This window comes from Orycteropus afer, unplaced genomic scaffold (assembly GCF_000298275.1).
Source record: "Orycteropus afer afer isolate SDZICR_OR568_19922 unplaced genomic scaffold, OryAfe1.0 scaffold00018, whole genome shotgun sequence".
In the NCBI taxonomy this organism is placed as follows: domain Eukaryota; kingdom Metazoa; phylum Chordata; class Mammalia; order Tubulidentata; family Orycteropodidae; genus Orycteropus; species Orycteropus afer.
Window position 1 is genome coordinate 4246228 of NW_006921605.1, and position 24009 is coordinate 4270236.

The window sequence follows — 24009 nt, forward strand, 5'->3', positions numbered from 1 at the left end:
TGGGGATGCAGGGCAGGGGTGGTAGGAAGACACAGCCTCCAAACATGCCTGGTTCTTCCTACTGCGGCGGTGGTGGTCACACTGGAGTTGAGGGGACATTAGTTGGTAGATGTGGGGGCTGTGTGACTGTATTTGTTGAGCCAGTAAACACAGGCAGGTTTCTTCTGTGCTGCATGGATGGCTGTGCCTGAGGTGGTTTGGTGATCAGCCTTGCTGAGCCCACTGGACTTGGGACTCTGAGTGTGCAGACGTGATTGGCTGGGGGTGGACGCATCTCGGCGTCTCGGTGTCAGCCTCTGACTCCTGCTGTCCCACCCCTTGACAGAGACGAGTTTAACATCCAGGTGCTTCATGCGTTTGTGGAGCTGCATGAGTTCACGGACCTCAACCTTGTCCAGGCGTTGCGGTGAGTATCTCCCTAGGAAGCCTCTCAGAAGGTGTGCAGGACAGGCTTTCAATCACGGAAGTGGCCATGGGAGTTCTTTTCTTCAGGCAGGCGTGACGTTTTACTATAATTGTGTCTACACACAGCCATCGAAGTCGGACCCGACTCATGGCGACCACACTTGGGTTTCCGAGGCCGTATCTCTACGGAAGTAGGTTGCCCAGTCATCTTTCCGAGCAGTGGCTGGTGGGTTTGAACTGCCAGCCTTCTGGTTAGCAGTCAGGTGCCTTAGGCACCAAGCCACCAGTCTAGGAATAACTGTTAGTACCTTGAAGGTTCCTGAAGGAAAGACGGGGTGTGGCTGGAAATGATCGGACGGTCGAAGGGGCTCCCATGCTGATGCCCCCTGAAGTCAGTCTGTGCGGATGTCACTCAGGGCGTTAGGGAGATCGACGAATACTTAAGTATCTTCTCAGTTTCAGTTTAGAAGACGCTTTCGCTGCTTTCCCAGAGTCGGAGGCAAGCGTTGCGTGTCTCGCTCTACAGAGAGAGAAGTCAGCCTTCGCTTTTGCTAAACCTTGTGCCCCTTAAGAGTTGTCATGAGGATGCTGTAACACCAGCTGTGTGTCCGTCCACTCCTGCAGGTGCTGTCATAACAGCGGCTCTGTGGCCTTCAGGGGACCACGGTAAACCGGCAATGGCCCTGCCGGGGCTGTTGTAGCTTGCACTGACCTCCTTCATGGCTCGGCTGTGGGCCCTTTGATGAGGAAGCCATCCCTCCTTTTGGCCTCATCACGTTGCCTAGAAATGGGGGTTTGCTTACAGTGAGCGCTGTCCGTATTTCAGTCTGTCCAGGAGGTCTGTTCTGAGCAGGAGCATCTTCCTTTTTTCCGCATATTCTCCCTTTGGTTAAGATAACAGTTCTGTAGGAGGACGAGTCTGTCCGTTCAGAGCTGCTGTCCACTGTTGGACACCCGCAGTGACTGGACGTGTAACCCTTCCCAGAGGAGCACATCGTCTCCTGAGGCCGTAACACAGCCTGTCTCCCACCAGGCAGTTCCTGTGGAGTTTCCGGCTACCCGGAGAGGCGCAGAAGATCGACCGGATGATGGAGGCGTTTGCGCAGCGGTATTGCCAGTGCAATCACGGGGTCTTCCAGTCCACAGGTTCGTCTGACGCAAGGGTCTGTGCTGGGCACTAGATGATCTCTACAACCGAAGGGCTTAGAGTCATGCCTGAGGACACGTGTGTCAAGGATGTTGATGATAGCGGCAAGCTGGGGACCACCCACAAGCCCCCCAATAAGGGAACAGGAGGAGCAGTTGCCTCTCTCTGAGTCATGAAATAGGCACCTGTTAAAACATCAGGTGTTTGAAAAATATTTGAGCGGCACGAGGAGGTGGTAGAGAGCTGAGCAGAGGCAGGAGTGAGAAGTGTGTGTAGGTGTTGGTTCCCAGCGGCTGCTGTGTGCGGGACACCTTTGTGGTACCTGCACATGGCCCTTCCTGTGGAGGAAAACAAGGGACCTGGGAGGTGATTTGTCTTCTCGTCTAAACGTGAGGCTGTGTTCACGTTTCTCTCTGCCACATCCTCCTGTCAGCAAGCGCGCCTAGCTTTCAGTACAGTGATGGTTCTCACCCTCGGGCCCCCGTGAGCCCAGCAGGTGTAGGCTGTGGTGCACCCGCCCTGCCCTTCGCTCTCTCCAGGAGGTGCCTCTCTTCAGGAAATTAGTTTGAGTTTCATTCACAGTTTAGTTACTGTTATTTTGTAGTTACCAAAGTTATTCATGACTATGTTTTTGTTGTAAAAAGAAATTAGTAAACAGTGAAATTCGTTTCATGCTGCCCCAGTTATCTTGCCGCATCCCCAGATGTCTGGTGTTGAGTCTAGCTGCAACCCCCAGATGCCGTGGTGTGCGTTCACATACACACGTGTGCACGTCCACATGAATCCTTCTTGGAGGAAGGCCCTGCTGTCTGTATTGCTTGTGCTTCTCTGGTCGCAGGGTGCCTGGGGCTCACTGAGGCGCTGTCCCCCTTCAGGGGAGCATGGCTCTCTGCTCTCGGTCCCATTGGCGTTTCCTGTTCTTAGGGTGGAACCTTCCTGAGTCCTTACGGGCGTCTCCCCCTTGCCCTTCTCTCGTCTTCAGACACTTGCTATGTGCTGTCCTTTGCTATCATCATGTTGAACACCAGCCTCCACAACCCCAACGTCAAGGACAAGCCCACCGTGGAGAGGTTCATTGCCATGAACCGAGGCATCAACGACGGAGGGGACCTGCCTGAGGAGCTCCTGCGGGTGAGCCCAGCGAGGCAGTGCCCACCCTGCTACCACGCTCCTGGGGCCAGGGTCGCAGTCAGGAGTGGGCACAGGCCCTGGCCCTCTCACCCTTCATTATGTGAACTTCCTTAAGAAGCTGGCCCTGAGGCCTAGCTCAGCAATCAGGAAGGGGACAGCAGTTTCTAACCCGGGACTGAGAGCTTGGCGAGAGGTCACCTCCTCTCCCTGCTCAGTTGCGTGGGGACAATTGCATTGACATTGTCTTTCGACTCAGCTATGGGGAGGGGGCTGTCCCACTGTTGTGGTGTCAGTACCTGGAGCAGTTGTGGTGTGCTGTGGGCACCGTGAAGGCTTGTTGACTGAAGAGGAGGGAGGGAGGGGCGTTTCTGGGATGGGAGGCATGCCTTGCCATCTTTCTCCCCAGAACCTGTATGAGAGCATAAAAAACGAGCCCTTTAAGATCCCAGAGGATGATGGCAACGACCTCACTCACACCTTCTTCAACCCGGACCGAGAAGGCTGGCTGCTCAAGCTTGGTGCGTGACGCGCTGGCTGATGCCCCTACACGGGGGCTTGGGAAGAGGGGCCATGTGCGACAGGGCGATGGGTGGGCGACTGGGTGCGCCGGGGGGATCCCACGAGAACGGAGACCCCTCCAGCGAGAGGAGAGACGCACAGCCAGAGCCCGGTGACTCCTGGGGGCGAGCCGTGCTCAGCTGTCCTCACTGCCCGTGTGTGTCTGTGTCCACGTCTCCACGTGAGTTTATTCACTAGGTGGTGTCTGGAGGCAGTCCCGTACAACCTGGCCCTGTCCCCTTTCCTAGCCTCTCGGCTGTTGGGAGGGTGGCAGCTGTGTCCGTCTTTCTAGTTCCCGTCACACAGATCATGCCTGGTGCTCCTGCCCCCCACCCCAGTGCATCATCACCCGCATCCGCTCCCCAGGCAGCGTGCATGGCAAGCCTAGCGCCCCGGCTGCAGCTCCACCCACAGCACTCCCTCATCCTGGGCAGTGGCTTCCCTCCTTCCAACCCGAAGCAGCCACATTCACGATCTGTTCATTCAGAAAAGCTGACGAGGTCTGTGGGCAACCCTCGCCGTGAGGGGGATGGAGTGACAGAAGGCCAGGACAGTCGGGCCTGCAGGCACCGCCCAGCCTGGTGTGAGGGCTTGTCCCGAGCAGAGAGGGCCCTCGGCTCTCATGTCATTTTGTGGCCCCAGAGAGTGCTCGGCCTTCTCTGGCAGCAGCCTTTGCATTTGAGCAGTGTTCAGTTAGAACGGCCCCCCTTCCCGGCCTAGTTACTCCTCCCCGTGAGACTGGCCGTTACTGGCATGTTGGCAATCTGTGAGTACTTACCAGTTCTGGTAATAGTAGGATTTGTATCGATAATTACGGGCTTTTAAAAAAGCCTGTCCTGGGCCTGTGTTTATGCGTAGTGACGTAATTGATAAATTCCCCTAAAGCCCCACTTAACTGATGAGAGTCAGGACGTCCCTGGCACTGGCTGGCCTTTCATTGTCACCAGAAGAACCTTTGATGTCCAGCTCTATCCAGCTGACCCTTAGGCCGCCAGCTGCTCTGCACCCTTACTGCCAAGCAGAGTGTGTTGACAGCAGACCTGCTGGAAATCTTAAAGCCACGCCCAGCCCTGGGCTTGCTTCCCCGCCAGTGATGTGTTTCAGTGCTGATGCCGACAGTCAGCTTTGGCCACCCAGATGCTCAAACGAGGGCAGTGCGGAGATGACCGTGGCCGCTGCGCCAGGGTGGCACGCACATTCATGAGGCCCTCTGTACCCCAGGAAAGTGTTAACCGAGTGGGGGGCTAGTTTCAGTCCTGGGTTCCTGTGTTTAAACCTCACTAAGCCCGTGTAGCACACTTAGAGTCAGCCCTGTCCGTCTGTACTGCAGAAGGTAGACTTTTCAGCCTTCTGTAGTGTGTGTGTGTGTCTGTGTGCACGTATCCGTCAGACTCTGTCCTTGTGTGTACACGTGTGTACATATATACCCATGGGTGTACATGTGTGTGTGCTCACACATACTTTAACCAATGTAGTCATCTAAACACACATTCAGTTTCCCCTGGAGAGAGCTCTCTTTGCTCTGGATTCAGATAGACCATAATCATTAGCCTGGAAAGAGTGGGTTTCCGGCAGCACAGGGGCAAGGTTGTCAGTAGTGCCTCACAGCTTGCCGTGACCAAGCAAGCGTGGCCTACGTGACACCCCCGTCCACGGCCGGCCCCACGTGTTTTCATGGACGGTGCCTTCTTCAAACAGATGGGAATGTGACTGATACGTGCACTGTGAGATGAGGAGCCTGGTGGGAATTCTTTGTTTTAATTTTCTTTTCTCCCTCATTTGTATGTTCCATGATTTTGGCTCTCCTTTTCCTTGCCCCCAACTCCAGGAGGTATGTAACCCCCACCTGCTCGCTCGCTCGCTCTGCCCAGGCCCCTGTGCCCGCTGCAGCGTTTGCTGGTTGTGCTCTCTGGGGTGATTTGCTTTTAATTGCTGGTGGTGGTGTGACTGCTGCTTCTCATTCCCCGTACAGTCCCTAGGGAACTGACCAGGATCGGGGGGTGAGCCATTGTCACGGTTCACCTCGCAGGAGCAGGGTCTCGTGCAGCAGCTGGCCAGACACCAAGATGCAGAATAATTGAGCTTTATGCAATGTGGCGAAGCTAGAAACTACGGGCCGAATGGGTTGGGGAAAGCAGAGGAAGTGCCCCCTGGATTTTCTCTGGACTTCCTGGCAGGCACAGGTTGTCTCTGTTGGATCAGCCTGCTGGGACGTCTTTTCTGAAGGGAGGAAGAGGAGAGGGGAAGGGTCCTCTGCTTTCCCGGAGCCCCAGCTTCTGACATACCCTCATCAGTGAGCAAATTCGGGAAAGAAATTATATGGCACCTCTGACGTCTGCTGGCATGAAGTGGGAAATGGGCTTCCTAAACACAGAACAGCACCCAGTGGAGTTAACAAGCAAACACCCTAACTCAAACTCACTGCCATCAAGTCAGACCCGACTCATAGCGACCCCTCCTTGGGTTTCCGAGGCAATATCTCTATGGAAGTCGATTGCCCAACCTTCCTTCCCAGGAGTGGCTGGTAGGTTTGAACCACCAGATTTCTCGTTAGCAGTCAAGTGCCTTAGGCACTACACCATCAGAGCTCCCGAGCACCCTAAACCCCTCCATTTAATTCTCCTAAAGGCGGCACAGTGCCCGGTTGAGTTAACAAACAAGCAAGCACCCTAAAACCCCTCTTTCTCTGGGCATTGGGCAGGTGGGTATCACAACCTTGGCCCTCGTCTTAGGTTTTCTTCCTCCCCTTTCACCGGAGGCTTTGTTATAAGCCTGCACCCGGCCTCTCAGTGGGGCTGGTGGGGGCTGCACCCCACCGGCTGAGTTTCAGGAATAAGAGCTTGCCAGGCTTTTGCTCCAATGTGACTTAGCAGAGCCAGCCTTGGGAAGGACGGCCCAAGCACCAGCATTCGCAGGGTGGAGAGGCGGACTCTGAGCAGCCGGGGTCCATGAGTTCCGTAGGGACTGTCCTGGGTGCGCACTGATCTGTCCGCTTGTCCATGTCTGTCGCCTTCCCTGGGCCTGCGGCGGTACTCCAGGGCACAGGCCTCTGTAACGCAGCAGGGCGTCCCGGGGGCACAGCCTCTCCTGTCATCAGAGAGTGCCCCCAGCCTTGTACGTGCCCCTCCCATCTTGCTCCTTTGGCCTCTGACCCTGTCCCCACCCTCTCCTGAGTCCCGAGTGTCCATGATGGAGGTGCATGGGGGGCAGCATGGGTTGGTGTTCATTGTGTGCTGAGCCCAGGAAATTGCTCAAACCGAGGTTCTCAGCACTCTGCAAGTGGGGTGGCGCTCTGTTCTGACAGCAAGTCTGCTCTGCCCCCCATCTCCCTCATCTCCTCCTCAATGACTCTCATCCCGCCCACCCCCCTTTGCCACACGCATGTCCTCTTATCCATCCATGGCATCTCCTTCATCTCATGCCTTTGACCAGTAGGGACCAGAGGCGAGCTTCCCATCAGAGTCAGGAGGGGCTGGGAGGCGGCCACCTTGCTTCGTTTGGTGTCAGCACAGGCTGGACGGGTGGGCGGCCCCTCCTGACCTGGCTCTGGGCTGTCGGGAACCGGACAGCTGACGGTGGGCCTTAGGCTTGTCCTCAGGGCCTGTCCTGGTACTGCTTCCACAGGGAATGCACACAGTGCCACACGCCCTGCCCCTGCTAGCCTTCTCTGGTGTAAGCACACGGGTGCCCCGGCAACTGGGAGTTTCCTTGAGCCCCTGGTTTTTGCTCAGTGGTTTGTGGTGAGGGCAGGCAAGGCCAAGACCGGACAGCTGGTGTCCTGAGAGGCGGTTGTGCTAGAGCCCTTGTTGGTGTGGAAGATTGGAGCAGGGATGTTCTCTGTAAGCCAAGGCTTACCCAAGAGTGTATGCTGCCAGGGCATTGACGAACAGCTGCACACACCTGAACGAGGGCCAGCCCCCGGGCAGGTGCTGGTACGGCCGTGCGCCCCAGGGTAAGCAGAGGAGGGGGACCTGTGGGTGGTGTCCCATCTTAAGAGCGAGACGTGGTCCCTCTCCCTTCCTCGGCCTCTGCCTCAGCCCCACTTCGTGGCCCCAAGGTTTTTACTGAGAAACGCTCATGAGGGCTCCAGAAGCTGTCACCAGCTTGCAGCCCCCACCCAGTGCTCCTGTGCCCACGGCCCCTCAGCTGGTGAGTTTCCGTAGGAGCTCCAGGTGAGAAGCCCAGAACCGAGCAAGCTCCCGAGGGTGGCCTCTCCTTAACAGGTGAGAGAGCCTGGCCCTGCTTCTCACTCGCGACTCAGGGATACTGTTTTCAGGGCCCTGGCCTGAGCCTGAAAGCCCCTGTAGCTGTCACCCCGACCAGGAAAGAAGGGCAGAGGCCAAAGCTGCAGGAGGTGGGGTGCCGTGTCCCCGGATGTTGTAGACCCGCCCACGAAGGGATTACGGTGGCTTCCCTCCTGCCTCCTCCCCACCCCTGGGCGGTCAAACCCCGCCCCTTGAGGCCCGGGCTGCTTGCTGGTTGGCAGTACAGCCCGGGAGGTTGGCCCTGCCCCTTGCTCTGTTTGCCAGCTTCTGCCACACAGGGAGGCCTTTGGCTGCCGCTTTTCTCGCCCTCATTGGTTTACGTTGTGTGTCCCCCATCCTGCTGTCTGACCCCATCCACAGGTGTCACACTAGACTGCTTGCTGGCTCTGTCCCCTCACTTTGATGTCATAAAGATGCTTCCGCCCAGCTCTGTGTCTCATTCTGATGCCATTCTGCCGTGGTCCCCACGCCCTCCCGCCGCCCCGTCAGAGAGCGCTGTGTGTGTGGTGGGGTGTGTGGGCCTGACCTCCCGTCGAGCACAGTCTCTGCTTGCTCTGCAGGTGGCAGGGTGAAGACGTGGAAGCGGCGCTGGTTCATCCTGACCGACAACTGCCTGTATTACTTCGAATACACGACGGTGAGCACGGCGTCTGCCCAGGGCCAGTGGGAGACAGTCCCCTTCATCCTGCTGCTTCCTGGCTTCCTGGAGGCGGCAGAGCAGGAGAACTAAGACACCTCAGAGTCAGGGACCCTACAGATGCCATGGACTGGTTCTAGACAGGGACAGAGAAGCCAGGCAGGGGAACATGGTCCCAAGGGCAGCGTGGGCACGCTGGAGGGGCTTGCGGCTGGGCTGGGAAGAGTGCCCCCTGGAGGGGAGATGGGAGCAGCCGCGACTGGGGCTCAGATTCCGGAGGAGAAGTGAAGGAGGCCTGAGACACAGTGGGAAGGGACATTCCTTCTGTTGGCCCGTGGGAGGAGAGCAGGACGTCTCTCTCAGAGACACCAGCACCGTTTAGAGGGCTACACTTCAATGAAAACCGAAGCTCGGTAACTGAAGAATTACAACGTACTTAATAATAAGTAAGTTAGAATGTCACAGACTGGGACCGAAATAGCCAAAAATATCATCTCTCTCAGAGAGAAGGCCTGAGACAGGCACAGAGTCTGAGGAAGAGACGTGTTATAAAAAGGAATTAACAAAACAGGAAAGTAGGTAATAGGACCCCAGCCCCAGAGTGTGGGGTACCTGTGCGCCCAGGGCTGGTCGTTGCCCTGGAAAGGAGAGAAAACCTGCATCCGTCCCTCCGAGAGGCCCCTGTGCTTCAGGAGAGCTTGTCTTGGGGAGCTCGGCACCAAGGAGGCGCCCAGCAGACACTGGCCTTGGAGCACGGCCTCCAGGTGGCCGAGCAGAGCAAGCAGACCGCCTCCAGGAGCTTTCAGTGCCGAGAAACAACAGGCCTGGCTCCGTTCAGCCCCGAAGGGAGGAAAGTGGGCAGGAGCCTCTTCCAGCGCGACAGAGGGCCCAGTCAGTCATAAGCCAGCACGTGGGGGCAGCCCCAGGCCCCCTCTGACAGAACTGATGCCAAACCCGACTGTGAGAGAGGGGCTCAGTAGACAGACCTCAGGAAGGGACGACGGGGGGTGAGCACTGTTCTCACTGAGCACAGGGCTGAGGCTAAGAGATGGCCAGGCCTTGTGACAGACCAGGGATGTTCCAGTCCTGGCCGGGCAAAGATGACCGTCACTGGTAATCAGAACATGACAGGGATGGAGGCAGACCTCGGGCAGGTAGAACTGGGTGTAGGGGGTGTGCTTCACTGAGGGGAGCCCCTGAGGGTCTGGGGGTGGCAGGGCTCTGAGCTCTGCTCTGGGCGGACATTGAGGGGCTGTTTTTGATCCAGAAGGAACTGTCAGGAAGGAAGGGTCCCTCCTTGAGCACTGCCTGGCCTGTGGGGGACAGGCAGGGGAGGCCTACACAGAGGCCATGCTGTCTACCACAGAGACACGCCCAGGCATGGGACACGGAGCAGGACACCACCTGCACCCACCACAGAGATGAGCCCGGGCATGGGGCACACGGCAGGACACCCCCTGCACCCACCACAGGGACAGGCCCGGGCGTGGGGCACAGAGCAGGACACCCCCTGCACCCGCCACAGAGACAGGCCCGGGCGTGGGGCACGGAGCAGGACGCCTGCTGCATGGCTGGGGAGGGCTTTCCGCAGCTGCTGGGGCCGGAGCCGGGAGAGAAGCAAGGCCCTGTTGCAGGTGAAAAGCTGCGTTCTCCCTGCCAGAGGCCCCCAGGCTGTCGCAGAGGCCGTTCAAGGCGCCTGTTGGCTTCCCCGGGCTTTCCACTCGTAAAGGACCCTTGATACTAGTTCGTACTGGACTGATGGTGCCTGTGGTCTTGACCCTTGCCCTGTTGTAGAGCTGCACGTGCAGGCCCTAGGGCTGGTTGGCGACTGTGAGTCTTGGGTGAAGGTGGGTGGGTTTGAGTGAGTCCGTGTCCTCGGAGTGACTGGGGGTGTCCTCTCTCCTGTCGTCTGTAGGATAAGGAGCCCCGAGGCATCATCCCCTTGGAGAACCTGAGTATCCGGGAGGTGGAGGACTCCAAAAAGCCAGTGAGTATTTACTGTGAGGAGGACGGGGGCGGCCACTGAAGTTCCCTGAGAAAGAGTGACATCACCACGTTTAATTAGCAGCACAGCTGTGAAGTACCATTTCCTGCTTTTCCTTAGAGTTCTTCCCCAGCCACGCCAAAGAAGTTTGCGAAGACCCTCCTGTTCCCCTTTATTGCTTACTGAGTGTCATATGAGGTGTGGACACCATCCTCTTCAAATAGCAGCAGACACACTTGTGATGGGACCTCTTGTTCTGTGTTCTTGGGACTCCTGATAGAATACTGTCCCTTTCTTTGGGTATTGTGACATTGCCGGCTTGGTTTTCAAAGGCATTAGATAACCTACAGCCCTCTCCCTGTTTGACATGCTTTCGGAGTAAAAACTGCCATCAAGTCAGTTCTCACGGTGACTCACAATGACCCCCCCATCGGGTTTCTAAGGTTATAAATCTTTATGGCAGCAGACTGCCTCATCTTCTGAACCACCAACCTTTTGGTTAGCAGCTGAATACCTTAACCACTTTACCACCAGAGCTCCTTGAGTTAGGAATAGAGCTACCATCTGCTGAGCTAATGTTTTTGTCAGTGAGGCCGTTTAGCTAGTTACCGCCTTCAGGACCCACCTTCCAGGCTTCTCATTTCCGGCGGAATCTGTGTTCCGCCTGCGTTTTACGGAGGTCAGAACGGTGTCTCTGGCCATGACGCGGACCCGCCTGGTCAGCAGCTTTCTGAGACGTCTCAGCATTTGCTCCCTCTCTCTCCACTCGCAGAACTGCTTCGAGCTTTACATCCCTGACAACAAAGACCAGGTGATCAAGGCCTGTAAGACGGAGGCGGACGGACGCGTGGTGGAGGGGAACCACACGGTGTACCGCATCTCTGCGCCGACGCCCGAGGAGAAGGAGGAGTGGATCAAGTGTGTTAAGTACGTGGCCCCCAGAGACGGGAAACCAACCCGATTGACCCTGAACTCAGCTGGCAGCTGTCGAGCCTCGGGATCATGTGCGCTGTCCATTCTTTGGGTCTGGGATCCCCAGGGAATAGCGTGGGTGGGATGGATTCCCTGCTGACTTTGCAGGGGGCTCTCTGTGTTTCCAGCCACTTCACCCAGGTGCCCCAGGTGCACCTCACAGACCAAGGGAGCAGGTGAGCACACTGCCAGGCCGTGGGTCTGGTCACGGGCCTCCTTTATCATTTATCACTGAGGAAGTAAATCTCATTCTCAGAGTGGTCATTCAATGGAGGTGATGGTCGTCATGGAGACGGGAGCTGTCTACCTTGCTGGTGCTGATGGGGCTGATGGGGAGGGGTGGGCAGGTGTCTCCCCACCCCGTAGGACCTTCGTGGAGTGCCTCTCACACATGGTTCTCCATGAAGATGTTCCTGGGCACATTGTCCCTTGACCAGGGACTGTCCCCACGGTTGGGACATGTGTTTCCCACAGTTTCAGGGGACCCCTGATGGCCTGAGCAGAAGCTGGCACGAGGTTGGGGCTCAGTGGCTGGCCATGGCTTGTCAGTGGCTGGCCGTGGCATGACAGTGGCTGGCCGTGGCGTGTCAGTGGCTGGCCGTGGCGTGACTAGGGGAGTGAGAGGTTTGCTCCAAAGAGCTGTGTTCCTCCTAGATCTGAACTCTGATCCTGCTAGTCCGCGTGGGAGTGCCATGGTGGTGGAGGTTGGCCAGGCAGTGAGGTGGGACTTCTGTGACAGAAAGCAGTGCAGCGTCGGTTAAGAAGCCACCAGCTGGTCCTGGTGGTTCTTGCCTCCTTGCCTCGAAATGCAGCTTTAGCTTCTTCCTGGCTCGTCACGGAGGAGGGGCCCCAAGGAAGGCTGTGTGCCTGTTGCTCAGGATCTTGGTATGTGCCGGCCTTTGTGGTTGTGGTTGTGGCTGTCGCCTCTGCCCTCCATGCTCAGCGTTGTCCAGGGGCAGCAGCAGTGGCCTCACCAGGGAGCTCTCAGAATCTCTGCCACCCCAACGATGCTCCAGGAACCTGTGTTAATACACTCTCCAGGGACTTGTGTGGGTGGGAGGTTGCAGAGGCCTGATCTTTGACGTCTCACCACAGGCCCTTTGCTTCTGCTTGACCTCGGAGCGCCAACTGTGTCCGCGGTGGGTGGTGGCAGTTTGCCAGTGTCACTGTTGTCACCTGTCCTAAGTCCCCAGATCTGAGTCTCCTCAGAGTCAGCCTTCTTCACAGCTCTTCATTCCCTAGAATTTCTTTTTCACGTGTGGTTTAAAGTGAAGACTAACTTTGTTCCCTCCAGCACCCAACTGTCCGCACACCATTTTTTATTAATCCATTTTCCTGCTGATTTTTAAAGTACTTTCTTTGTTGGTCATCAAATTCCTGTCTATATCCGAGTCACTCCTATTGCTCCATCTCTGTACTTCATTGCACGCCCTACGTTGTTACAATCACAGCCCCTCCCACCCCACACTGTGCACGTCACTGTGGACTGACAGCACCCGCACGTCCCGCCCCGTTCGCGTCACTGTGGACTGACAGCACCCACACGTCCCGCCCCGTTCGCGTTACCGCGGGGCCACTGCACCCACACGTCCTGCACTATTCACGTCACTGTGGGGTCACAGCACTTACATGTCCCACACCGTTCACGTCACCACAGGGTCACAGCACCTGCATGTCCCACACTGTTCACGTCACCATGGTATCACGGCACCCACACGTCCTGCACTGTTCACGTCACCGCGGTGTCACAGTGTCCACACGTCCCGTGCTGTTTCAAGTCACTGTGGTGTCAGTGTCCTACACGACAGTATTACAGCACCTTTGGATACGTGGTTGTTTGTGGTCTCTCCTCCCTCATTCTTCAAGAACACCTTTTGCTGTACCTGTGCACTTGGTCTTTCGTGTGGTTTTTAACCTCTGTAGTCAGAAAATGAAGCGCTCTTTCGAGTTCCGTCGGGAATCTCCCTGGCCTCTCGTTAGGCCGTGCGCAGGCCTGGCCTGGTGGTTGCTCGGCCCCTGTGGCTCTGCTCCCAAGCCAGCTCTGTTTCCCGCCAGCAGGGCTCCCTGCTCAACTCGTAGGCGCTGTGCTGAGCACTGTGCCGCACGGTCCTTGAGTCCTCGCCACAGCCCTGGGAAGGGCAGGCGTAGTAGGGTTTTCATCCCAGTTTATGGACGAGGAGAGGAAGGCACGGTGAGGTTAGTGATGTTGTCCTAAGAAGTGGTGCTGCTCTCCACACCAAGCCGTCTTACTCAGGAATTGACATGTGCAGCGGCCCACAGAGCTAAGTGTCAGCCGCCCTTGGCTCTAATCCTTGCCTCAGAGAAAGAGCTGGAGACAGCGGGAGCATTGGAGGGCTCTGAGGGGCGGGAGGCTCTTCACCTGTACTGCTGGGGCGCTGGAAGGAGGCCCAGGCCACAGGTCTCCCGCACACTGCCCCAGGGCTGTCAGCAGTGCGTGGGCCACACCAGCAGGTCTCTGACAGACAGGGGCAGCCCCAGCAGTGACGGCGGCCTGAGTGAGAGCCTGCGTCTGCCAGGAGCTGTGGTGCCTGCTTCGTGGTGTCCTCCCGACCTCCCGGGAGCCCTGTGAGGGCCAGAGAGCCTCCATTTTACAGGAAAGATGGCGGGGGTTGGAAAGCAGCACGAGGAAGGTGCCAGAGCCCGGTGTGAACCTCCATCTGTCTGGCTGCCAAACACTACTTCCGACAGGACACGAGGGTGACGCAGGACCCTCCATAGACACACACAGCCCGCCAAGGAACAGCAGGGTCCCTAGAGCCCCCAGAACAAAGCCAGAGTTTGACTTGTTGTGTTCCCTTCTTAAACCAGCGAGTGGTCAGATACCTTCGTGGCGAGGTCCCTGGAGGACGTGCCTGGTACTGTGGGGGTCCGGTCTCCCCAAGCAACCGAGGGTCCTTTCTCTCCTGGAATCAGGAGCTTGGTGAATGGGCTCCCAGTCAGCTCAGAACGGACTCCTGTCCCTCCCTCACTGACTGTGAGTGCCATGCGGCAGGCACCGAGCTGTGTGCCGCTCACTTGGGGGAGCCAGTTGTGTATAACACTTTTCTGGAAATGTGAACCGGCTTCAGAGTTTTTGGATGGTTACCTTGTGGAAAGTTGAAGAATCACAGAGAGTAGTGGTCAGTGGCCACCAGCCGGCTGCCTCATCTGCACACAGCTGTCCTGCTCTCTTCCCCTCACCCCTGCCCTGACAGCAAACTTGAGTTGGGATGGGTTGGTCCTGGTCACTGTGTCTCAGCGCCCAGCCCATGCTGGTGCTTTGGTGGTTGTGTGGAGTTGACGCTCGAGGGAGGATCATGCTCCACACAGTCACTGGTCTCATGGAGCGCGTCATGCCAGAGGAGGGCTGCAGGGCGTGAAAGGCACTGAGCGCCACGCTGGTTTCCCCACGTCAGAGTAGAGTACTCTCCTGGAGGCCCGAGTAGTGAGTCTGACCCCAGACTTGGATCAGCTCTTAGGCTGGAACAGGTCAAAGGAGATGTGTCTTGTTATATGTCCCTGTGTCCCTAGAACTTTTGAGCCAGGTGTGGCCACAGGGAGGGCTGAGGACAGAGGCCTGGCCTCTGCAGCGGCCCTCTAGCGGAGCAGGGCCATGGGCACGCGCCGCTGGGAAGCCCTCCTGGAATTCCAGCCCCCCTCTGTCACTCTGTGTCCTCACACCTCCTCTGTTTCTCCTGTTGTGATCCAGAGCGGCCATCAGCAGGGACCCGTTCTACGAGATGTTGGCGGCACGCAAGAAGAAGGTTTCCTCCACAAAAAGACACTGAGCAGCACGGCCGCTGGCACCGAGTCTGCAGGCGCCGTGCCGCCCTGGCCCTGGGAACGGGAGCTGGTGGCCAAGCAGGAGCTGCCCCGTGCAGGCATTGCCTGGAACCCTAGAGACCAGCTTCAGCTTTGCTGTTTCTTTGAGTGGGAGATGGGTGGGCTGTGATCCGTGGGGGAGAGGGTCTGGAAGCCCTGATGCTCAGCCTTCGTGAGGACGGAGCTCTCGGCAGCCCCAGCGTCCCCACGACGCCACCCCTGTGAGGTCTGATGGCAGAGCTGGGGCCAACTGCTGGCCTCCTCACTCCTGTGAAGCCGCCTCCCCCCCACCACTGACGCACAGGCCCCGCGCCGTCACAGCCTAAGGGAAGGCGGAATGGAAGAGAAGCCACATGCTGTAAAGATGGGTTTTTTTTTCCAAGGAGGCAAAGATAAACGTAATGCTGTCCCGGTGCTCTGCCTGTTTGATGTGGGTGCTCCCCTGGGAGGAGCAGCTGCTGAAGTGCTCTGGCCGGGCTCAGGGACCTGGGGGGCCGCCCAGCCTCTCGGGGTGCTCGCTCTGTGGCACAGAGCCTTTCTGGGCGCAGGGTGGAACCGAGGATGGAGAGGGGTAGAGGGAGCAGCTGCTGCCACGAGGACTTGAGACCTGTCACGAGTCAGAGCCCAGTGGCAAGGTGGCCTTGGGGACTTGCACGGCCGCACACAGGGCAGCCGCTTCAGCCAACCTGGTCCACTTCAAGGGCCTCCGGAGCACTGAGGAGGGAAGAGGACCGTCTGGAGGCTTCAGCTGTCTGTCCTCGTTCAGAATCCACGTTCTTCTTGGGCTTTAACATGAGGTCAGCATCCTTCCTTGAGCTAAACACCTTGTAACCAAAACTGAGGCAGCGGTCCCAGCGAGGCTCTGGGACTACCTGCTTCCCGTTTGGTGTTTCTCCCTGTTCCTAGAACTCCATCCTTGTTTTAGAGGAGGGAGTGGATCTTACCAGACCGCCTCAGGCCTAGCTTCTCCTGCCTCAGACCCGGCCCCCCCCAGGCACTGTCGTGCACTGTGGGCCCGCCGGGGGAGGGAGCCTTGCTCTGTTTGGCAGGGTTGCAGGCCGTTTCCTAGAGAGAGGGGGAGACGTCTGCCTCTTGTCTTTTGTTTTGTTTTTTTTTTTTAAACGCGTGAGTTGACCGGGTCCTCCTCACTCTTGGTGTGGAGGGAGCCGTGGAACCCGGTGTTCTCTCAGGGACTCTCATGGACCACCTGCTGCCACTCACGCTAGGCCTGGTGCCAGTGGCACAAGCGTGGGTTGGCCTGGTCGCCTCGGCCGCCACCTCCACTGGCCCCGGCCTGGACAGTGCAGAGGGCTTCCCACAAAGGGTGGTGGGAGTAGACGAGCCAGGCTGCAGGCTCCTCTGCCTTTTAGGGCGGGTCAGCATCTCTGGAAATAGCCTTGGCAGGGTCTCCCTCTTCGTGTAGGAGTCAAGGGTAGCTGGGTCCTACCTGGAGGGGCTTCAGACATCTTTATGCCACAGCTGGTCAGGGCCACGGTCCAGGCCGGAAACATGAACTTCTGGCGGGAGACCCAGAGCGGGACCAGCAAGTTTGGTCTTGCTGGAGACCAGTTGGCTTGGGGCCTTTGGCCAAGCCTGCGCCTGGTTCTCAAGGAGGCGCCTGGACAGAGGCGTTGGATCAGTATTCGTCTGTTTATCAGAGGTGTAAATAAACCATGTACAGTTTTCTCCTCCAACGTTATTTTGTATTTGTTTTAAAGAGAAAAGTTTTGTCAAAATATAAAATATAAAGACATGACTGAAAGCTGTTGACAGGGTTCTTAAAAATATATATTATTATTATTTCAGTTGTTTTTTGTTTGTCTTTTTGCCTTGTAAACTAGCACCAAGGAACTGCAGCAAATAAACTCCCAATCTGCCCAAGCCGCCTTCCTGGTCTGTGTGCTTTCCTGCGGGGTGGCTGGGGGCGGGTTTGGCGCTCGTGGCCTGCGCTCACGTGGGAGAAGTAGCACGTTGGACTGCTGCATCTCAAGAGCCAGCCATCACATGGCTAGAAGCAGAGGGGAGATCCTGTTCCATTCAGGGGACTGAGATGACCACAGGAAACTAGCTGAGTCTCCCCTCCCCCAAAAAAGAAGTATCAGGAGCCCTGGTGGTGCAAAGGGTTGAGCACTTGGGTGCAAATGGAAAGGCCGGCAGTTGAGCCCAGCAGGGGTTTGGCGGGAGAAAGACCTGTGTTCATGTTAACAGTAACAGCCTAGGTGAGAATGGCCATGTATGTAACAGAGCAGATGGGGCGAAATTTGGACACAAACCAAACACCAAACACAGCCAAACACCGTGAGGGAGTGAGTCACTGGGCCCCCAGGCTTGGGACCATGGGGAGGGGGGACATCAAGCTCAACTGCTATAACATGATACACAGAAACATTGTTCTACGTTCAACTTCGGTGAGTAGGGACTGGGGTATTAAAAGCTTGCAAGTGGCCATCTAAGACGCAATAATGAGTCTCCTCATCTGGAGCAAAGAATGAAGAAAACCAAAGACCACGGTGACGCTCAGTCCAACGACTAGTGGACTATGGCAGCCTTAGCCTACGTGATCTTGAGACCAGAACCAGGTGGTGCCTGGCTACCACTGTCAGCCACTTGGAAAGGGACCAGTGTAGGAGATATTGGATAGACAATGTGGAAGAGAAATGTGGAACAAAACTCAAAATCATAAAAAAGGACCAGGCCTACTGGTCTGATAGAGAGTAGTGAGACCTCTAGGACTATGGCCCCTCGTCACCCTTGGGCCTGGAATTGAACTCACTGCACTTCCATGGCTTCCAGCCAAACAGTCTAAAAAAACTCACTGCCATTGAGTCAGACCCAACTCACAGTGACCCCTCCTTGGGTTTCTGAGGCAGCATCACTACGGAAGTAGATTGCCCAAGCTTCCCTCCGAGGAGTGGCTAGTGGGTTTGAACTGCCAGCCTTCTGGTTAGCAGTCAAGTAAATGCCTTAGGCACTATGCCACCAGAGCTTCTGTAGCCAAACAATACACAGGCATATAAGGTGAACATTCACACCCGGGAGGTACGCTCCTTAAACAATCAACCACGGGAGAGCAGAGGACAGTATTTGCTTGGGGAGATAGCTCGGGGGGCAGGAATGCACAGAAAGAAGGACACTGCACCACTGCAGTCCCAGCGCATGTCGGTCTCCTCAAGAGGAACCTCCTACTCACTGGGGACGAATGATGTCACTGTCAACATTCACGCCCAGGTTTTGTCTGGACATGTTTTCAATTCTCTGGGGTGGAGGAGGATGGACAGGTGATGTGGTAACTGTTGGACTTGAGGAGCCAGCAGCCTGGCCATCTGCTCCCAAAGGTCCCAGCCTTGAGAAGCTCTCAGCTGGAAGTCAAGCACTTAACGTCCACCGCCCAGCAATGCCAAGTGTCTGTCCTCAATTGTTTGTCTGCGGTTAGTTAGCATCACGTCTTCAGGGATCACCCATATTGTATCACGTATCAGTTTTTCATTCTTCTGATGGCCAAATATTCTGGTACATGGTATGGTAGTTAAGGTTATGTGTCAACTTGGCTAGTCCTGGTTTTGAGTGGCTGGGTAGTTGGATGTAGTGATTCCCCATGATGAGACTGGTAATCACTTCCACGGTGGAATCTACTGGAGCAGCTGAGTATAGCTGCCTGAGGGATGTGGCTGCTTCCAGGATATAAGCAGCAGCATTGAGAAATGTCTCTAGCTTTTTGGCCCACTTGGGCCCTGCTTGTAGCCAAGTCTTCATTCAGCAGCCTACCATGCTGTTTCCTGCCAATCTTGGGACTCTCTGGATGTGAACTAGTGGCCTGCCATATTGTTTGGTAATCTTGGGACTGTACCATTTTATTTGTTGACCTTGGGTTTGTCTGCTTCAGCAGCTAGAAGCTGCCTGAATGAAGAGACGCCTCCAATGGGCTGGGAGCAAGAGGCAGAGCTGCAGCCCAAAGTTGAGGGGCCTTCACCCAGCCCCTAGAGCCTGGCACTTTGAACTCAGACTTCTAGCCTCCTAAACTGTAACAGAATACTTGTTCAAGCCACCCACCTGTGGTATTTCTGATAGAGCAGCACTGGAGAACCAGAACACACGATACACCACGTTCTGTTGATGGGCATTTGGAAGGCGTTCACTTTCTGGCTGTTATGAATGAGGCTGATGGGAACATTCATGTACAGGTTTTTTGAGGGCGTATGTCTTCACTTCTCTTGAGTATACACTAGGAACAGAGCTGCTGGTCCTGTGTAAATCTGTGTTTAGCCTTTCCAGGGGCCGCTGAGTAAGCTTTCTAATGTTCATTTTGGAATAGCATCTGTCTTAGGCTGGGTTGTCTAGAGAAGCAAAACCAGCGACACCAGAGAGAGAGAGAGAAAATTCACCTCGAGGCATTAAATGGCTCACATCGTTACAGAAACTGGTGGGTCCCAAGTCTGTGGGTCAGATGTCAAGCTGGGGGTTTCTTCTGACTCTTGGAGCTGCAGGGGCTGATGAATCCGCGATTGGCAGACAGTGCAGCAGGCTGCTGGCTTCAGAGGCTTGAAGGCAACAATCCCAAGATTGGCCAGCAGAAGGGCAAGCCACTGGTTCAAGCCTAGGAACAGAACAAGGGGTACTGCGTGGGTTAAAGTCAGGAAGGCAGTGCCTCAGCGTTGCACCCTTTCACCGTTCCATCTGTCTGCTGAGCAGATAACCCCCAGGAACTGGACTGTGAAGAGCGTGGCATCAGGACTGGAGGAAGACTCAGTAACAACCCGTGATGTGCAGATGACACAGCCTTGCTTGCTGAAAGTGAAGAGGACTCGAAGGACTTACTGATGATCAAAAACCACAGCCTTCAGTATGGATTACACCTCAACATAAAGAAAACGAAAATCCCCACAACTGGACCAATAAGCAACACCGTGATAAACGGAGGAAAGGTGGACATCATCAGGGATTTCGTTTCACTTGGATCCACAGTCAGCACCCATGGAAGCAGCAATCAGGAAATCAGATGTTGTACTGCACTGGGAAATCTGCTGCAAAAGGCCTCTTTAAAATGCTGACGAGCACCTGAGGTGTGCCTGACCCAAGCCATGGTATTTTAAGTCACCTCATATCATGTGAGAGCTGGACAATGAATGAGGAAGACTGAAGAAGAGTTGATGCCTTTGAGTTGTGGTGTTGGTGAAGAATACTGAAAGTCCCACGGACTGCAGAATAATGAACAAATCTGCCCTGGAAGAAGGGCAGCTGGAATGCTCCTTGGAAGCGAGAATGGCCAGACCTCGTCTCACCAACTTTGGCCATGTTGGTAGAAGGGGACCATTTCCTTGAGAAAGATGATTGTGCAGAGGATCAGTGAAGAAAGGGAGCCCCTCAAAGAGAGGCATTGACACAGCGGCTGCAGTGATGGGCTCAGGTGTGGCAGGACTGGGAGCCTGGTGCAGGACTGGGCAGTGCTGGTTCTGTTGTACGCAGGTCACTACGAGATGGAACTGAGTCAATAGCACTTAACAATAACCATTTGTTTATATTGGATGAAGGAAACTTCCTTTAAGAAAAAAACAAAGAAACTCAAAACTACACAGGAACAAACGGATCTGTTTGATCTTATACAATTAAACTTTTGGGAAACGAATAAAATCAAAAGACAGATATTAAAAATGTATGCAGAGTGCACATGCAAATACAGTTTTAATATCACTTGACCAGCCAATAGTAAAGAGCATGTAACTGTCACCATGATTCAGGAAAACGCAGACCAGATGCGCAGGAGGTCACTCCTTGCCAGACACACTCATGGCAAATATTTTCCCCCATTCTATGGTTTGATGGCTGATTCCTCCTTTCTGTTACGGGTCTTTTCTTTCTGTGTCTTCTCTCAGAAATCTTTGCTTACTCCACGGTCCTGAAGATACCCTTCTGTGGTTTTCACTTTCCTGCTGTTTTGCATGTCTGTTTTGTATTACATGCTGGAAATGGTGGCTAATACATCCCAGGAAGTCTGGTTGTGTTGTTTCCCAAGTTGGGTTGAGATTTGTTGAATTAATTACTGGCAGGTCTTTTTTAGTCCTCCCAAGCTGGGCTTTAGTCTTTGTTAGGACAAATCTGTCTTGGTCTTGAGGCTAGTCCTAGGGCATAGTCCTTCTACAAAAGGCCTGACCTTTCTGGGGTGTCACCTGAACGCAATGCCTCTGTAGCTGGGCTCCGTGGCCAGCACTTGCCAGCACTGCAGGACCCCCGGGTCCTTCCTGGCTCAGTCCTGCGGCCCACAGCCTCTGCACAGCCCAGCCCACTGCGGACCAGCGCCGGGTCCCCACGTGGACCTCTGGAGCCCACGGTGCCCTTGCCTGGTTCTCTGAGACACTCGACTTGCAGATTTCAGCCACTTTGGGACCTGGAACTCTGGTCTCTTCTCTTTGGGCAGTCACGCCTCACGGCGTCACTCCGCTTGTCTCAGGGGTCACAGCCCTGTGCTGCCTGCCCCCCGCTGTCTGCAGATACTGGCAGTGTTCTGTCACCACCGGCCGTGGAAGTCCTGGGCTCCTGTACGCCCTTCACACACAACTCCTGGGAGGTGAGCTGGGCCAGGACTGGGGACGGCCCTGCGTTCATACCACTAGCTTCTCTTGGAATTTACGCCCATGCCGCTCAGTCTCACTGCGCTGTTGAAGCAAAGCAGGACCTGACACATTCCGAGCGCCTCCAGCTCATGGGGCCCCACCGCCATGAAGTAGGCTGAGCACTTCCCACCCCTTCTCCGCACTGAGTCAGAAGAGGACCTGCAGGTGTGCTGGGGCACGGCGTTCATTGCTCCACGGCTCTGCTCAACTTGTGCAGTGAGCAGTGACGGCAGAGTGGCCGTAAGGGTTGGTTACAAAACCTAGGCTGTGCGTCACCCCAGCTGGGGACACTTCCTTACCCAACCTTGAAGGCATGTGCTGTCGGCAAAGTTGACAGACAACTTCTTAGCCATTTGCAAGGTTTAAACAGGACAATTTTACAGTGTCCCTCTGCCTAGCACTTGCGTATATCCTCTTCCTCGTGACCCAGAACCTGAACCGACTTAAGTGCATCCAAGATTTATGTTCATGGTGGCTCCAGCCAAGTAGCCAGTAACAAGAATCTGGGACAATTGACTCTTCATGGCCAAAATGCTGAGTGTCAGAGCTGGTCTCCATGCCTGGATTAACCGAAGACCGTCTCACGGGAAGAACGGGCTGACCCTGTGTTCTTGTTCCACCCTCACCGGCTGTCATCCGCCCTGAGAACTCGCTCTCTGGTAGGACTCCATGTCAGATAAATGCCTGGATGACAGGGCCCATGATTCTTGTTTCTGAATTTCCTATAACCAGTCCCTCCATTCAAAGGAAGTCCTTCAGGATATGTACAGTGGTTTCCATGGGTGTCCCCTCAAACTCCCCATTGGATTGGCCTTTCCAACAAAATCTGTGTAGGAAGAAGATGAATGGCTATTTTCTGTATTTCTGCAAAACACCCCCCTTCTCCGGACACGTGCTAGGTAGGCATGACTTATCACACAACCTGGGGGGCTCTGGGCCTGGGAGCTGAGCCTGGAGCTGAGGACGGGCCGGGGGTGCAGGGATCGGGGCGACTGTCAGTGAGATGCTGCGTGCCTGTGTGTCTGTGATTTTATCAAGTCACAGCGGCAGGTGGTGCTCCAGGTGGTACAGCCTCACCTGCCTTTGCAGGTGGGTGAGGGGCGTTTACATCAGGAGACCTGGTGTGTCAGTGTCTTAGAGGTCTCATGCAGTTAAAAGTTCACGGACCCCACCAGCTGCTTTGGCCTCCTGCCCTGCCCCCTCTGGGCAGGCTTGACCCCGTGGCAGAAGTCTAAGCCAGCTCACCCACGCACTGCCTCGTCCTGGACTAAGTCCCTTCCCCGTAGGGAAGCCAACTGCTGGGTGGGGAGTCGACCCTCGCTCACAGACGTGTATGTCACCTCTGCTGGGGCTAGCTACCGCGCCAGCGAGTACCATGACTGAATCAAAAAAGCAAATGCCTTCCCCAAGACCCCTTCAAACAGCCACAGCTGTATTTCCTACCAAGTTACCTTCCCAGCCCTTATTTTATTCCTCACTCTGTCGACCAGACAACACCCCTCCACCCCGTATCTCCCCTTAACCCAAAAGCAGTTGCATGGAGTCCACTCTGACAGTGAATCGCCCCCCCCCCCGCACCTGCCGTGTATGAGCGGTGCATGCGTGTACAACACCACCACCAGGGGGCACTCTGGAAGAGTAGTCACCCATGAGCTAACTGCATGTCTTTAGCCTGCCCCTCAACACCCTGACTAAATGCCTGCCCGTCACCCATCAGCCGTGTTCGTGCTCACCTTCTCGGTGTGGTCACGAGAATGTGAAAAACTTCCATGAACTTTGAACCGGAAATCTGAAAGAATGAAGCCTGTTGCCGGGGAGTACTGCAACCTCGAAATGCCGGTTCCAGGACTCAGGGGTGATGCCCTTTGCGAACTGTAGCGAGTGCAGCCTCTCTGAGAGAAATGAACAGGAAGGAAGGGGGCAGTGCAATGGTGAGTGTGCTCGGCTGCTGACCAGAAGTTGGAGGTTCGAGTCCAAGAGGCGCCTCTGAAGAGAACGCCAGGAAGCGCAGTTCTTCCCCCAACCACACGGGGCGCCGCGAGTCAGCGTGGAGCTCCGCCTCCCGGCTTTGCTTTCTGGTGCCCGGCCTCGTCTGGTCGCAGGCAATCTCGCGTGTGGTTCCTCGGCGCAGGAGGCTGCAGGTCCCCGAGGAGCCTCAGCTGGGCCTTGCCTTCTGGTTTTCAGAACCCCCTGCCAACCCGCTCGGCCGTTCCCGGCATCAGCACGCTTGGGCCAGAGCCCCTGGCCCCTCTAGCCAGGCTTGCTCACACTGGTGGTGGAAGAAGCAGCCCGTGCCTCCACTTTGGACGGCAGTGTTTGTCTCGTGGTGGCTCGAGATACTAACGTGCACGACATTGGATCAGAAGGGAGCCCCCGGCACAGTTAGGACACAAGGACCCCAGCCAACACTTGCATTCCGTCGGGATAACTCTCTCTCTCTTCATTCCATAACCCACCTCTTCCCCTCTCTGCCTTTCTCT

The 24009-nt window shown here is 55.8% G+C and overlaps 1 protein-coding gene across 1 annotated transcript in view; it reads left to right on the top strand.

The window, feature by feature from the left end:
• Window positions 1-14887, top strand: part of CYTH1 (cytohesin 1) — a 26954-nt gene extending 12067 nt beyond the window's left edge. Inside the window, exons 5-12 of the mRNA XM_007959837.1 lie at window positions 326-406; window positions 1439-1551; window positions 2535-2683; window positions 3090-3201; window positions 8067-8143; window positions 10059-10130; window positions 10900-11054; window positions 14809-14887. Coding sequence (XP_007958028.1) covers window positions 326-406; window positions 1439-1551; window positions 2535-2683; window positions 3090-3201; window positions 8067-8143; window positions 10059-10130; window positions 10900-11054; window positions 14809-14887 — 838 coding nt within the window. The remainder of the gene's footprint in view (window positions 1-325; window positions 407-1438; window positions 1552-2534; window positions 2684-3089; window positions 3202-8066; window positions 8144-10058; window positions 10131-10899; window positions 11055-14808) is intronic.
• The last annotated feature ends 9122 nt before the right edge of the window (window positions 14888-24009 follow it).